The 15,175-nt window shown below is 41.9% G+C and overlaps 1 protein-coding gene across 1 annotated transcript in view; it reads left to right on the top strand.

The window, feature by feature from the left end:
- The first annotated feature begins 3,879 nt into the window (after window positions 1–3,879).
- The window catches only part of LOC101399169 (solute carrier family 28 member 3-like), a 39,576-nt gene continuing 28,280 nt past the window's right edge, over window positions 3,880–15,175 (top strand). The window contains exons 1-3 of the mRNA XM_014795540.2: window positions 3,880–3,975; window positions 8,458–8,556; window positions 11,124–11,206. Of these exons, the coding sequence (XP_014651026.2) occupies window positions 3,880–3,975; window positions 8,458–8,556; window positions 11,124–11,206 (278 nt within the window). The remainder of the gene's footprint in view (window positions 3,976–8,457; window positions 8,557–11,123; window positions 11,207–15,175) is intronic.

Below are 15,175 nucleotides of genomic sequence, written 5' to 3'. Positions count from 1 at the left end.
CATCAAAACAAGGTGTTTATTTTGAAGGCACTCATGTTTTTTAAAATCCTGTATTTTTACAGTCATATCTCCTATTTTCAGGGAACTCACAAGTTCTCTGATAAAGGCAATCAACATAACATTGTTAGGTTGACTGTAATGTTCTTTAAAATCCCTCCGCATAGGCAGTAAGACACAAGCGTGTGGTTTTCATCTATTCCCTGGGCCTGGGAGGTTAGAGCCCCAAACAGGAGTACATTCCTGGGCCCCACACTCTAGAGGCAGCAGCTACAGGTGTTTCAGGCATTTTTATTGCAAACCAGAGGTCTTGTTCTGCAGAAGGAGTGTTAAAACCAGATATTCCTAGGAGAATTTAATGACTGATTAGCATAATAACAGATGTGACAAAAGAGTGAAGGAAGGAGAGATCAGGGTGCTTCATCCATGGGGATGGATTAAGGATATTCCAGAAGCAAGTCCTGCACTTACATCAAAAGCACAAACAAGCCTGGCAAGTCTAATAGCCTTGATGGTGCCCTAGGCACATTCCAGAGTCTAACTGCTGATTCCAGAAAATTCCTGATTACCTGACTCCAACTCGACGGTCAGTTGAATCCTGCACCTGGAATGCTGACATGTGTGCCTTACCTGAACCTTCCGTGGGAGATGCAGTCAGAGCCCCAGACAGGGCAGAGCTGACCTGGGACTTGCTTTTTAACCTTCACCTTCACCTGCCCGGAGACCTGTAGCCTCACCAGTCTCTGTTTACCAGAGACCCAGGCTGGCTTAGGCGTGTTCTGGGACAACAGCACTGACGAGGCTGGTGGATGAAACAATGAGAAACCACACTGCTTATGTTTAAATGACTTAAAGCATTTACCTGTCCAGGAGCAAAGCGCTGACTGCAAGATTTCTGGAAGTTCCATGTTTTGTTCTTTTTAAAGTGTTTAAAGTGGCTTGTTTAAAGGAAGTTTAACGTACACATTTCAAGAGAAACAAGACACACACACTGTATTCACTACTTTTCAGAGTTTGAGCTCTTATTTTTATTCTAGTAGCAATTTTATTTTCCACTTAATGAGTGTCACAGGAAAGAGGCAGTTTTAGATTAACGTTTACAAGGAAAGCAAGTTCTCAAATTGGGGTGTGTGTGTACACATGTAGAGAGACAGAGAGAAAGAGAGCACTTTGACTAAAAGGTTTTAACGATAAGCTTGCAAAATTTTTGTTACCGAGCCCTAAGGGGCTGGTGACCAACAAGTGTGTCCTTTTGCCCATGGTTGCTCGCACCAATAGAACGAGACCAGGTTCGGAATAGCAGAGCAGAAACTTGATTCGTTGATCAATGAATGGAAGAGGCAGAGCTCCTGCTCTAAAACACCTTCTCCCTGAAGGGAAGGTGAGCAGATTCTTAGGGGATCTGAAGGGGGGAGGGGTCTCCACATGATCGCCGGGGGCGGGGGTGGCATTTGGGGCACGTGCAGATCTTCTCTTCTTAGGCACAGCACCTTTGCACGTGTTTCCTTTTGCACACGCAATTCCATCTTGGACCTTTCTGGTTTGGACGAGTTTTGCAGTTTAGCCATTTGGCCATGTTCTGCCTTGGTTCCTATAAGCAAGCACAACTAAAAGTAAAACATTAGACATGGAAAATGTTTTAGGGACTTCTCTGGGTGACATTATTAGTACAAACACTAAGAGTAAAAGATTTTAGTAAGTATCCTCAATATATGTATGTTTCTTCAAAAATCATATGTATCGCTGCACTAATAATATGTGTGCGTTACAAAACCAAAAGATGGCAGAAAGAGGAAATAAAACCTATTAGTTTACTCACTTATGGTACAAAACTTCTTGCTCACTACAAATTGTTATTAATATCTGTAATGAAAACAACATATTAAATATGTCTCATTTGTGAAAACTCTTGATTTATTACTTTGTGGTACAGCACTTTGAAGGACTGCTTCCAAGCTCTGTGTAGTCTAACATCCTGTTTTAATGGCAGTCTGGGGTGACAGGGACACACCGGAGAAAACAGCAGAGCACTCTTGGCTCTGCTACCTAAATCTTGATACATAGTTTTCAATCTATCCACCAATTATATAAAGTTTTTGGTGAGATTCAGCTGGTAAGTTTCAATCACTTGTCTTTGCAAGTTAGTCAGGAGATGTCACACATTCATAAATTTAACAAATGGATTCAAAACTCATTGGTATTCTTCACTTAAAAGATTTTAATAGTTAGACAATTCTGTTTCCAAGTTTTTAAATTTTTTTGATAAGTCACAAATCTATCATATTTCTTGGTGAGATTTCCACATTACAATGAAAACATTTCCAAACAGCTATTTCCAAAATGCCTCTCCATAGGGTAAATTTCTTTTGAAAAGCAGTCACTCCCCATCTCACTGTGAGAACATCACATTTGTATTGGATTGTCCCTTTTCTCCCAAGTATCTACGACTACTGATAGGCACAGCAAAGTTGGAAAAGGACAGCAAATTTGGAAACCCTGTCTTTGTGTTAAACAAAGATGCAGACATCTGTAAACTCAACCACTCCTGGTACGTGCCCACAAGAGAACCAGGGATGCTCTGAGTGATGCAAAAGATGGTCATGCCCCCTCCCCAGAGCATACAAAGGGCTGTAAAGCTTTCACCACCTGAAGCAGCATTTCTTTCTCAGGCCATGACATACATCCATAAAGGCAATTGCTGGACTTCAGCTCACTCGGCTGAAGGGAGAGGGCTGAGAGAGAATCACTATCTCAGACTCCTGTGACCCATTCAGGACTAAGTCTAAGTGCACCAGTTGAGAGATGCTCTGATTTAAAGCCTTTGTGTTTATAAAATTAAACAACTCAATGATACCCTCTACCTCTTAAATTGCAATGTGCTGAACAGCCAAATAAGCAGGGCCCGACCTGGGCGAGACATCTTCACCTCATTCTCCAGCTCAGGAAATCACACTCAGGTACAGGGCACAATACTGAGAAGGCACCACTGGCAGTACAGACTTGAAATATTAATGCAGCTTGATTTCTTTCTTAAATGCTTATAAAATTATGAATAGAAGGTCTTACACTTCCCTTCAACACCACGTAGCATGGTCATTTGCATCCTGCTTTGGACGCCAGTGTATTTGGTTCACAATGGTCTCAAGCTCATCTTCATCCCCACTGGGCAAATACAGTAACTTCAGGAAGGAGGCTGGAACTCCATAGGGCAGAATGGCTTTACTGGTCTCAGGGCCACCCCCTAGATCAGTGGCTGTCTCTCAAACTGTGCATGGAACTACCGGGAAGCTTTCAAAGAATACCACTGCCTAAGTCCTCCTACCAGAGATTTGATGGAATCGGTTTGGAGTTTGACCTGAGCAGCAGGAATTTTAAAAACTCCCCAGGTATTCCTAATGTATAGCCAACGTCGAGAACCTGGACATGTGCCTGTGTGGTAAGGAGGGGTTTTGAAAGGTTCTTCCCCTCCAGGAGCCTCACCTCAAGGGGGCTTTGTTGTCCATGAGAAGAGAAGTTCTCAATTGAGCATTACTGCCTTTGGCCATCAAGTGTAGGGTCAGAGGTGGGAAGTAATTTGTAGAAAAGGTGGTGAGAGGCTATTTCGGGTTTATAGGGCTGAACTGTTTTTACCACACTTCTGACATCAAGTGTGGAGGGTTTTTTCCTCCTGACACCAACCAGTTTTGACACCAACTGGGTGTCCAAGCATTCAATTTGATTCTGTCACTAACTACCCAGAGTTAGTGCAGACCCCACAGATTAAGTGCTCTCACTAATCTTCAGATGCCCCCACTTCAGATGCCAGCTACAAGTAGGGTACTCAGGCCAAGTACAAATTCAGGAGTTCCCATGACTACACCTTAGGTTTGAAAATTTGCTAGCATGGCTAGGACTCCAGATAAAACTTTACTTACAACTACCAGTTTGTTAGAAAGGATACAACTCAGGAAGAATGAAATGGATGAGATACAGAGCAAGGTACGGGGGAAGGTGTGCAGAGTTGCCATGCCCTCTCGTGGAATGCCACCCTCTCAGCACCTTGATGTCGTCCTCAATCCAGAAGCTCTCCAAGCATCATTGTTCAAGAGTTTTTATAATCCAATCCCTAGGTAGCTGTCCCTTCCAGAGGTGGGTGGCTGAGGCTGAAAGTTCCTACCGTCTAATCACTTGGTCTTTCTAGTGACCAGCCCCATCCTGAGGCTACCTAGGGGCCCCCATACCTAAGTCACTTCATTAGCATAAACTGATATGTGGAAAGGGGCTTCTTTATGAATGAAAAAAAAGAGGTTCCTATCACCCTCATCACTCAGGAAATTCCAAGGGTTTTAGAAGCTCTGTGTTAGGAACCGGGAACAAAGACCAAACATATATTTGTCATTATATCACAACGGGCATGCCTAATGGCAATCAACATCATTCGTAACACTTTACAAGGAGCCTACCACAATGTTTGGCACTAGAAACTGCTCAATCTAAATTGGTTGACGAAGTATCTGACTTCACACACAGACACAACAAACTCAGTAGACAGTTTTGCCTTCTCCTTCAGAGAAAAGAGAATTCTGGTCCCCAAATCTAAGGCAGCTTTATCCATCCTGTCTCTCCCTCTTTCCATCAAAGACCAATCCCCCCACTTGTGTTCTGGAATCCATCCTCTTTCGCCTTCTCTGAAACCTGCCCCTGTCATTTATTTCTCACTGCCACATCTTTAGCCTCTCCTTCTCTACCAGAAACTTCCCAGCAGCATTAGAACACGTTCAAGTCTCTCCAATCTCAAGTGGAAAAGAAAAAAGAAAGACAACCACAGACCCCAATTTCCTCCCTATCCTGCCTGCATACTGGCTTCTCAGTAGCCTGAACCAGCTTCTCCTCCTCTTCCAAACACAGTGACCTTACTCTCCAGGGCTGGCCCCTTTCTCTTCTCATCCTACCCCGCTCTTGGGATGATCTTTTTCATATGTAATGATTATTGATATGCAACAGCTCCCAAACAGGTATTTCCACCCCAGATCTCTTTCCTGACTTCCACTTGCCTATTCCCTGTCCCCACTTGGATGTCTCACAAGCGAAACATGTCCACACGGAAACATCTTCTGTCCCCCACCTCATGCCAACCCACTGCTCTTCCAGTGTTACTCTAACACCATAAATGGTGTCGCCATCCTATCCCACTCAGTTATGTATGCCAGAAACTTCTGAATCATCCTTGATACCTCCCCCTCCATCAACTATATCTAAATAATCACCACTTGCTTACTGATTTTGACTGTGAACTCAACCTCTCTCTCTTTGCCATTGACTTCTCAACATCACTGCACCATCCCTGGGTGACTGCAAAAGCCTTTGCACCATTTGCCCACACTCCATGCTCCCCCTCCTCAGGGTGGCCATGTATGTGCAAAGTGACATCTGAGGGGGCTGAAGCCCTTGGCCTGGCTTGGCTGGGACAAAGCAGTGCATCTTTTCTAATTGATCCCCCCAGAAGGGAAGCCTCTTTCTAGTTTGTACGAAGGCACCATAGATGCAAACAGAGCCTACTCCTGCAAACCATTCTCCACACAACAGCGACAACGATCATTTTAAAAACCCAAACCTAATCAATCATCTCATCTCCCCTCTAAAACCCATTACCTTTGGGGAAAATTCAAAAGAATCAACAAAAACCTCCTTCAACTAAGAAGCCATTATAGCAAGGTTGCAGGATACATGGTGAATGTGTGAAAGTTAATCATCTTCCTATACACCAGCAGAAACGGGTGGAATTTTAAATTAAAAATGCATTACCATTTATATTAGCACCACCAAAAATAAAATACTTAGGTATAAATCTAGTGAAATATATGAACTCAAAATGGATTGTAGACCTAAATGTAAAATGCAAACTATAGCATTCCTATAAGATAACTCAGGAGAAAATCTAGATGGCCTTGGGTATGCTGATGACTTTTTAGATACAACATCAAAAGCACGATCCGTGAAAGAAATAATTGATAAGCTGGACTTCATTAAAATTTAAAACTTCTGCTCTGTGAAAGACACTGTCAAGAGAATGAGAAGACAAGACACAGACCAGGAGAAAATATTTGCAAAAGACATAATGGATAAAGGACTGTTATCTAATATATACAAAGAACTCAAAATCAATAAGAAAGTAAAGAACACATTTAAAAAGTGGGCAGAAGACCTGAACAGACACCTTGTGAAAGATTATGTACAGATGGCAAATAATCGTATGAAAAGATGCTCCACATCACGTGTCATCATGGAAACGCAAATTGAAACAACAATGAAATGAGTCCCCACTACCCTTCTGTTACAGTCTCAAGTCCTGAAAAAGACCAGGGGCCTCATCCCCAGCCACATTCCTGCCCTGGTCTCAACCCTTTCAGCCTGGAACTGTAGCCCCTAATGCACTTGACTGTGTCCTCCTCGCTTTCCAGGCCTCAATTTAAAGACCACTTTCTGGGGAGACCTACCCTGAGTAATCCCCTTCCCAATTTGCATACATTATTTTATACATTAATTATTCTAATGAGACACAGAATCTTTGCCTTCTAGGCAGGTTAATCAGAAAGTAAAGTAAAACCTCTTTACAACCTCTTATTAAGAACAGATCGATAATCCCCCAAAAATTTGGTCATTTTAACAGAGAGAACACCAAATTCTGGTTTTGTATCAGTATAATATTTGATACTAAAACTTAGAAGAAATTCTTATAAATGAAGCCGTCAAACCTTAGCCAGCTTTGACAACGGCAAACAAAATTCCCTCTCTGAGAATCTTCTAGAACTTTCTATTTCCCTTCTGGTTTCTCCTACACTTTTCATTTTCTCATCCTGCAACAACCAGTCATTTTACTTTAGGATAAAACTATTCCACCTTTCTTAAAAAAATGCATCCTACATTATGGCATGCAAACTTCCTTTCTGGCATTATTTCTCCAGGTGGAATGTCACCCACTGTTTGGGCTGAATTGTGTTCTTCTAAAATTCGTATACTCAAGTAAAATTCGCCTTATCTCTCTTATCTATAGAATGGATATTGGTTTGTTTGCATTGACACTGGTCTAAGAATTAAATTGACATGAGAAAGAAAAACAGGAGAAAATCAAACAAAGTTTAATAAAATGTAAACATGGGAGAAACCCAGGAAAACTTAGTATCTCACCAAAATGGCCAAAGCCACCACCTTAAATACCAACTTCAGCTAAAGACAAAGGAGAATGTTGGGGGTAGTAGTTTGCTACCTCTAGGGGGAGGAAAGCAATTTACATGGAGATGGGAAAGCAAATGTTTGATAAACAGATATTTGCTGGGCCATCTATAGACATTGTGACCTGGCGAGAGAGAACTTTGATAAGAATGGGCTTAGCAAGGATCCTCCCAGTCTATTACACCCAGAGTCATCTACGGTGATGGCCTGTCCTGGGGACAGGACTTCTATCTTAAATTCTTTTAGGCAGTTAGGGGGAAGTCTTTTATTCTTAAAAATAATCAAGCCGAAGAGAGACATTTTGGGGTGGGAGACACAATTCTGATCCTCCACATGTGTGTGCTCGAAGTTAGATTTTTATTCACATTTATACACTCTTGTGTTTTAAACGGAAAATGCAACACAAGTTGGAATTGCAATTTTTTCTAGAGCCTTGGGACCAGCCAGAGATCTAAAGTTAAAATAAGTCATATACTTGTTCTTTTTTCAAAGATAAGGTCACAGCTGACAGGGCCAGCAGGGGACATTTCCTGAAAAGATATAGGGACCTACTTGACACCATTTATCTATCTGTTGCCATATAAAAAGTACTGTATAAAAAGGCAAGCTGGGATGAGATGGGAGAAGAATTGCCCACTTCCCCCCCAAAAAAATGTAAAAGAGAAATGAGCCAGGTGTTTGTCACATCTGGAAAAAGCAGCTAGGGGGTCAGTACACCCCTCCAAGAGCACACATCACTCAGTTCCTTAAAGTAAAACCAGCATCACAAGAGGGGGCATTTTTCCTATGCTCATTACTACCAGAGACTGCTTTAAACAAAACAAAACACTTTTTAACACCCCATACATCCAACATATAAGAATAAAATTATCAGCCTAGCGTTTACTATATTTTGTTTTATTTTATAAGTTGAAAGCCTGTGTGATGTGATGGAAAGGAGACTGAAAACCTGCCCCCTAGTCTCAGCTTTGGTTATTAGAAAGTCCTATGGTATGGACGAGGGCAATGTCCTCCTTTGTCTCCTCCTCAAGTTGGCCCACACCAATTTTTTCTTGCAGAACAAAGCAGAACAAAAATCATCTATGTCTTTATGAGCCAAGATTCACTGGTTCTTTCTTTAACCAGCTGACTCATCTAAACTCCTTGTCTTTGTCATCCTATGCTTCAAAAGACCTCTACATACCATTCATTGAAAGAACATTTGTTTTTTGGTGCCAAAATTTTACTTGTGTAGTCTGTACTTCTTAGAATGAAGATGACTTTCATAAAAACTGGAACACTTCAGGAAAAGACAGCTCGCCGTGGAATAGAGATGTGCAGAACAGAGAGCAGGGAAAAGGCCAATCTGTGGAGACTGTAAAAAGACCAGTTGCTACCAAGAGGGGAGGGAAGAATGAACAGGCAGAGCACGGAAGATTTTTAGGGCAGTGGAATACTCTATGTGATACTGTAATGGTGGATATGTGTCATTATACATTTGTCCAAACCCATAGAATATACACCAAGAATGAACCCTAATGTAAACTATGGTCTTTGGGTGATAATGATGTGTCCATGTAGGCTCATCAATTGCAACAAATGTACCACTTTCGTGAGAGACATTGATAATGGGGAAGGCTAAGCGTGTGTGGGGGCAGCAGATATATGGGAAATGTCTACTTTCCACTCAATTTTGCTGTGAACCTAGAACTACTCTAAAAAACGAAGTGTTTTTTTTTTTGTTTAATATTGGTTCACAAAAAAATCAAAAACAAAAACTAGATACTTTACTATTGTAAACAGAAATATGAAGACTGAGGAGTAGCTACTGGATTTGACAACAATGGTCCTTGGGTGACCTTGGCAGAAGCCATCTCAGTGGAAGCCTGATCACAGTGGCTTGAGGGAGCAGGATGTGAGGTGGTGGGTCACTAAAAGTAAAGGCAACTCTTTCGGTAATTTGGCTGTGAAGGGAAGGAAGGATGGCAGATGTCCATGACTGTGGGGTCAAGAAGGTTTTGTTGTTGTTTTGTTCTGTTTTGAAGATGAGAAAGTTGGGGGGAAAAAAAAGAAAAGAAAACAATAGTAATGTTAGACATTCCATAGATAGTAGGTAACTTTGCAATTTCACTATAAGATAATAATGATTATGATCATTTAAATCAAAAATTTACCAAACTTTGACTATTGGCCAAGCTAAACATTAGGGAAAAATGAATAAGGCTGGTCTCTACCCCAACCTTAGCAACTGCAGCTTGGACTCAGCTGATGTCTCTTGCAATTATCCCCTCACCTTCCTAGTTCTCAAGGCCCAGCCCAGAAAATGAAGGCAATCTAAGTCAGAAGTATAATGGAGTTCGGCATCAAGGACTAGATGATCTTTGAGGATCCCTTTGGCTCAGAAACATGCTAATGACTTATATCTATGATTATTTTTTAAAGAGAATCAAAGGCCTCATGGCATGTGACAGAAAACTAAAGCTGCGATTTCGCACTATACATCTTAGAGCGTTTTCAAAACTGCTCCATATCTGCATACTTCTGCCCATCATCCCTAGCCACAGCTTACAATAGCTGGACCTGTGTGAGACATTATTGCAGAATGCAAGAAGGTAGGAAATCCTCTATGCCATCCAAAGAATAGGATGGGTCATGGATATTTAAGAGCTCAAACAGTACTAGAAAGATTACCTATGAAAGATGGCCCAGGTATATAATTCACTTAGTTAATTAGAGCAAAGACTAGCAGTGTAAGGGAAATATTTCCCTTTAGCCCTATTTCAACTCACTCACCCTATTTCAACTGGTAGAAAGACCCTAGTCCCCAAGGGGAGTTTATCAGCTCTTGAAGATGCTGAGATAGTGTTCACATCTGTAGACCAAGCCTTGGGCTGCTAGGAAAATAAAGCCAGCCTTGGTGTCTGCAGAGGAGGAAGAAATTTACCTCTACCTTTCTAGATTCTTCTGGCTGAAGCCATCTATACATCATCCATTGAAAAAACATTCGTTTTTTGGTTCCAAAATTTTATTTTTGTAATCTGTACTTCTGTACAATAATTAAATTGGCATGAGATAGATTAACAGGAAAAGATCAAACAAAGTTTAATAACAAGCATATATGGGAGAAACCCAGGAAAACCAAGTAACTATCCTCAGGTGAATCCTCAGCCAAGACAAAAGAAGATGTTGGGGGTGGGGAGAGTCAGGGACCTCAAAGGAAAGGAAGCCAATCCACAGGTAGGTGAAAAGAAGCAGGCATTTGGAAAACAACTGTTTATTTGGCCACACAGAAACCGAAGAACAGAGTGGAGACTAACAAACAGGCTTTTCTAGGTTCCTCCCTGTCTACCACCTAGTTCATGTTATGCCAAGGTGATAGCTCACTTCCTGAGACAGGTTTTTTTAATCTGAATTCATGTAGGCAGTTAAGGGGGAAGAAAGAAGAATAACTTTCTGAGTCTTTTGCTTCTTAAAAAGAGTCAAGCTAAAATAACTCTCATGTTGAAGAGACACTTTTTGGGGTGGCAAATATTGTTCTCCTTTATCTCAGTCCTTTGGAAACCAGAGCTGGCAGAGTATAAAGGGAGATTATACAGCCTCCAGTGTTAACTTCATTTAGCACTTGCCTGAAAACCGAGCGTGGTTGAATGATTACAGTAGAGACAGGGGCAAAAAACAGAGATATGAGCCTGTTCCTAAAGAAAAGGAGATAATACTAACAGCTCCTATGGAAATAAATGAAGACATGTGTGATCTGTTTTTTTTGTGACATGGAGAAAAACATCTGTGCAGTAGACAGTAGGAGCCATCTTCTTGCATAATGATTTAAAAGGACCTTTTGAAGTTCTTTGTCAAAATTCTGGGCAAAAGAGATCAGGGTCCTTTATGCCCAGGATTCTCATTATTCCATCTCTGCTCCAATGTTTGATTTCCAGGACGAAGAGCAGGACACCATTGAACAGGATTCTCCAAGTAACAAAGAAGATGAAAAGGATGATGAAGAGACACATCAAAAAGGGTACAGGTTTCAACCACAGAAATAACCACACCTACCTCCTAAACAAAGTGGATTTTTTATCCTCATCTAATTTTCAACATTTATTATGATTTGTCAGAGATGGTTACCACCACCAATCCCCCCTCCCCATTACCCACCCAACACTATTTTCAGAAAATTAATGGAGCTCTAGGATAATCAACACGGTAAATTCAATTTACCGTGCTGATGTCCTGGCACCCAATATCTGGGACAGTCTTCTAATTAAAGGTGTAAATTACCAACTAATTGTTCCAGTCCATACAAAAGTAGTTAATTCATTCTTCTCAATGTCAGTCAATAAGCAATTGATTTCTCAAAACCCATCCATTTTAAATCCCAACAAACTTGCTCTTACCTTGTAGTATCCTGAAGGTGTTCCAAGTCCTTATGCTCCACTAGGTAGGAGAGGGAAATCATAATCTTTATTTTTTGGACCAGGAAAATGAAGTTCAGAGAAGGGACTTATCCAAGATTAGTCAGCTAGAGTGGAACAAAGCTAACTTATAATTCTAGCTTCTGATTCCTAGTCCAAGATGCCTGGTACTCTATCATAACAGCACAGTATTTGTCAATAGTCTAAATTCCTACTGAAATTTGATTGAAATTCCTAAGTCTCTGAGGAATTTTGTTTTTACGTGTCAGAAGATAGCTCTGGAGTCGGTCAAAATTAGGATTGAAAGCTCGTATCACAGAAATCAAGAATATTTACCACCTCAGAAACCTGAGCTCAGTTTCATCCTTCATTTGACTTTATGACTCTCTGACCCTGGGGGCTGAGAGATTCCCTTGGGTGATCAGAGGCACTCGGGTTTCATTATTGTTAGTGGGATGGAAACAACCACCAGGAGATTGGGAGTTGTTTAGCCTAGAAAACCAAATGGCCAAGCGTCTATTTCTAGCTACTTTACGTTATGCAGTGTCAGATTGCTGTAACAGACTACACACATTGCCTGCAATGAAGAAATCTGATGAATCCACCCTAAAGTAGATGGACGTGCCCTGTTAAATGTTGCCCTTCACCACTGCTACTTTTGAACACTATATCCACAACTGAGGACAATGCATCATCAGCCTTTCCTAAACTAGAACATGAAAAGCTTAGTCTTTGCTACACTTATATTCCTTCAATATTGTCTAGAACAGTGTTTCTAATTCTCAGTACACATATATTCACACACGATAATGACAAAAGTTTCGTGAAATACTACCTATCATCACTTTGTGTGATGCACTCTGAGACGTCCTCTTCCACCTTTTAATGATGGTTATCACGTGCTGTGTGACTTCATAGCCCACTAATGGGTCCAACCCACAGCTGTAAAATACTGTTCCAGAAAAGCAGTGTACACTCCCATTACATTTATCCAGTAGTTCAACAAATGCCTGTCAAGCAGCCTTAGTGTCCCAGGTGCTGGTGCTACAGGGCTCACAGACATCTATTCTCCAGGGAGTTACAGTCAGGCAAGGCTTCATAGCAAAACACAGTCAGAGAAGACAGGAGGAATGAAGTGCAGAGGATGACTGTCCCCGAGGAGATACAAGAGGGCTTCATAGAAGTGAAGGACTGAGCTGTGCCCTGAAACCTGAAAGGTGCTGAGACTGGACATGTGGGCATGACTGTTCGAAAGAAAGGAACTGGAGGCCTTAACCAAGGGGAGGGGTGCTCCCAGCTAGGGCCAGGGGCCTGTGAGATCCTGGAGATTGAGAATCTTCTATATGGGATGAGAAGTGGTTGTTTTAGAAATGCTGTCCTGTGGTCTGGAAGTGGCAATGGTTAAATGTGCGAGTAATTCCTTCCAGCCGGCCTCAAGCGGGAGAAGGAGAGGCCTCTGTTAGATGTGTCATTGAGGAAAGAGGCACCTGCAGGGAAGCCAGGTTTCAGAGCAGGTATGACAGGGACCAGGAGCATCCTGGAGAAGCAGAGGACAATCGTTGTGGGTATGGCCCTGTGGCCTCTCCACACTCACTTACTGGTGGACACCTTCCTCCCCGGAAGATGTGATCAGATACAAACATTGCCCCCAAACCACCTGTACAAATTGGTGACCCAGATGGGACCTCTGTCCCTCTGAGGCTCTATTCTTCCAATCACCAGTTTCCAATGGACAGAGAATCCGTTAATGCTATGGGAGGTTGAAGGGTGAGCCTCACAGGGAGGGACTTGCTTCTTGGTGTCAGTGCTGCCGGCTTGATGTTGCTTCCCCATCGGGAGACCCTGCAGCCACACTGAGCATTTTGCTTCGACTATCTCTTGATGGAGGTAAGTGGCGCCCACCCCATGGAACAACTATAAGAGTTATTTCTTTAAGTTGTCTCACAAAGACAGGCTGCCTGAACCTTGGGTTTAAGGCTCCCCTAGCCTTGGGTTCAACTCCCAAGATTCGCTTGTTGGATCCTGGCTTCGGGGTTCAGATCCCTGTCTGAAGGTAACCTGGCTTGGGGGCATGAGAGTCCCCATGTGGTTTGAAGGATTGCCCGACCCGGCCACTCCGGAAGAACTGATGCTCGGCTCTGGCAAATGGGAGCAATCCCTTGTGACTAGTCATTGGACAGTGAGGGCTTGAAGCCCATTTGAGTTTGTCACTGCTGGGGGCTTGAAGCCCTTTCGAGGGCCCTTTTGTGTTTTGAGCTGTGTCTGTGACGGAATGAGCTGGTCTCTCTGGAGTTAGAGTTTGAGTCTTATCTTGTATCTGTGGTAAAAGGCGGAGTTAGGTCCCTGCACTCTGGGTCTTAACTATTGAGCCATCTGTAACGAAGTGGCTGGGGGCGCCCAGGAGATTATCCTGGTATCCTTCTCTGTTTCCTTAACAAACTGGCTTCTAGGCCTCTCAGATCTCTTTATGTTCCTCAGTTTCTTTACCAGCGGTGGTTGGGGAAAACTCAATGCCCCCCTGTTCTTCTTTCCCTTGCACTTTCTGGTAGAGAAGTTCCATCCACCTCTCCTCGCCCAGATTAGACCTTCCTGGGGTCATTTAGTCTCCTTAACCATCCAGCTTCCAGAGGTCACTTTAGCTTTTGGTGGTGGAAGAAACTAGCCTCAGAACTTGAGAAGAAATCTTTGGTGAGTAACGGAACTCGTGCACCACGGTGCCAAGGTACTTGCTTTCCTAGCTGTTGGTCCCATTTTTCTTTTACTGGATATTGGATCTGTCAGGATTTTTTGTGGTTTTTGTCTTTGCACTAACCTTTTCCAACAGGACCTGCTAAAAATGATGGGCTTTATGTAAACTGATTACATCTCTTTTGCCTAATTATATTTAAATTATGCTGTGGGGATTGTGAGCACATAGAAATCCACCCTTCAGGCAATGTTAATTAAACATGTTAAAAGAGATCTCATCTTAAAATAGCCAAAATGGGGCAATTTCAGTTTACACAAACTGGTGTATTTGTGTGTGTAATCGGAGACAAAGCCGATTATAAAAAATTAAACAAGCAAAGGGAAGCCTATTTTAATTTTTGAGGCTTGTAAACCAGATCAAAAATCCTGTAATGCCTCTTCAACAAAAAATAATTAAATAAACTAACATGCTAGTCAAAGAAAACCAAATCTGCTGCTCCCCCTCCTCTTGCTGAGCTCCCCTCCTTCAGCTTCCCCCAAATTCCAGATCTGAAATTAAGCAAGTGAAAATAAGTAAACTTTTAAAATATTTTAAAACATTAATGGCCATTTTGGGGAACTTTTGTTTCAGATAAGTCCACCTTAAAAGAGAGGATTCAAAACCTCTCACAATGGAATGCATTCTTTGATTAATATAAAGAAGCTTCTAAAACATAGAATCACTTTAAAACCAGCTATAAAAAAGGATCCTTACTGCAAAAAGAAAAACAAAAATCTTAACAAAAATCTTTAGCCATCTGAACAGCTCACAATTTGGATCCATGATTAAATTTTGCACCTGACACACGTTTAAAATTTTAAAGATCTCTGTTTGTGATTGTCTACAT

Source organism: Ceratotherium simum, chromosome 20 (genome assembly GCF_057802395.1).
Source record: "Ceratotherium simum simum isolate JZ-2026a chromosome 20, ASM5780239v1, whole genome shotgun sequence".
Classification (NCBI taxonomy): domain Eukaryota; kingdom Metazoa; phylum Chordata; class Mammalia; order Perissodactyla; family Rhinocerotidae; genus Ceratotherium; species Ceratotherium simum.
Note: the sequence above shows the minus strand (reverse complement) of the source record. Positions and strands in the feature narration are given on the sequence as shown.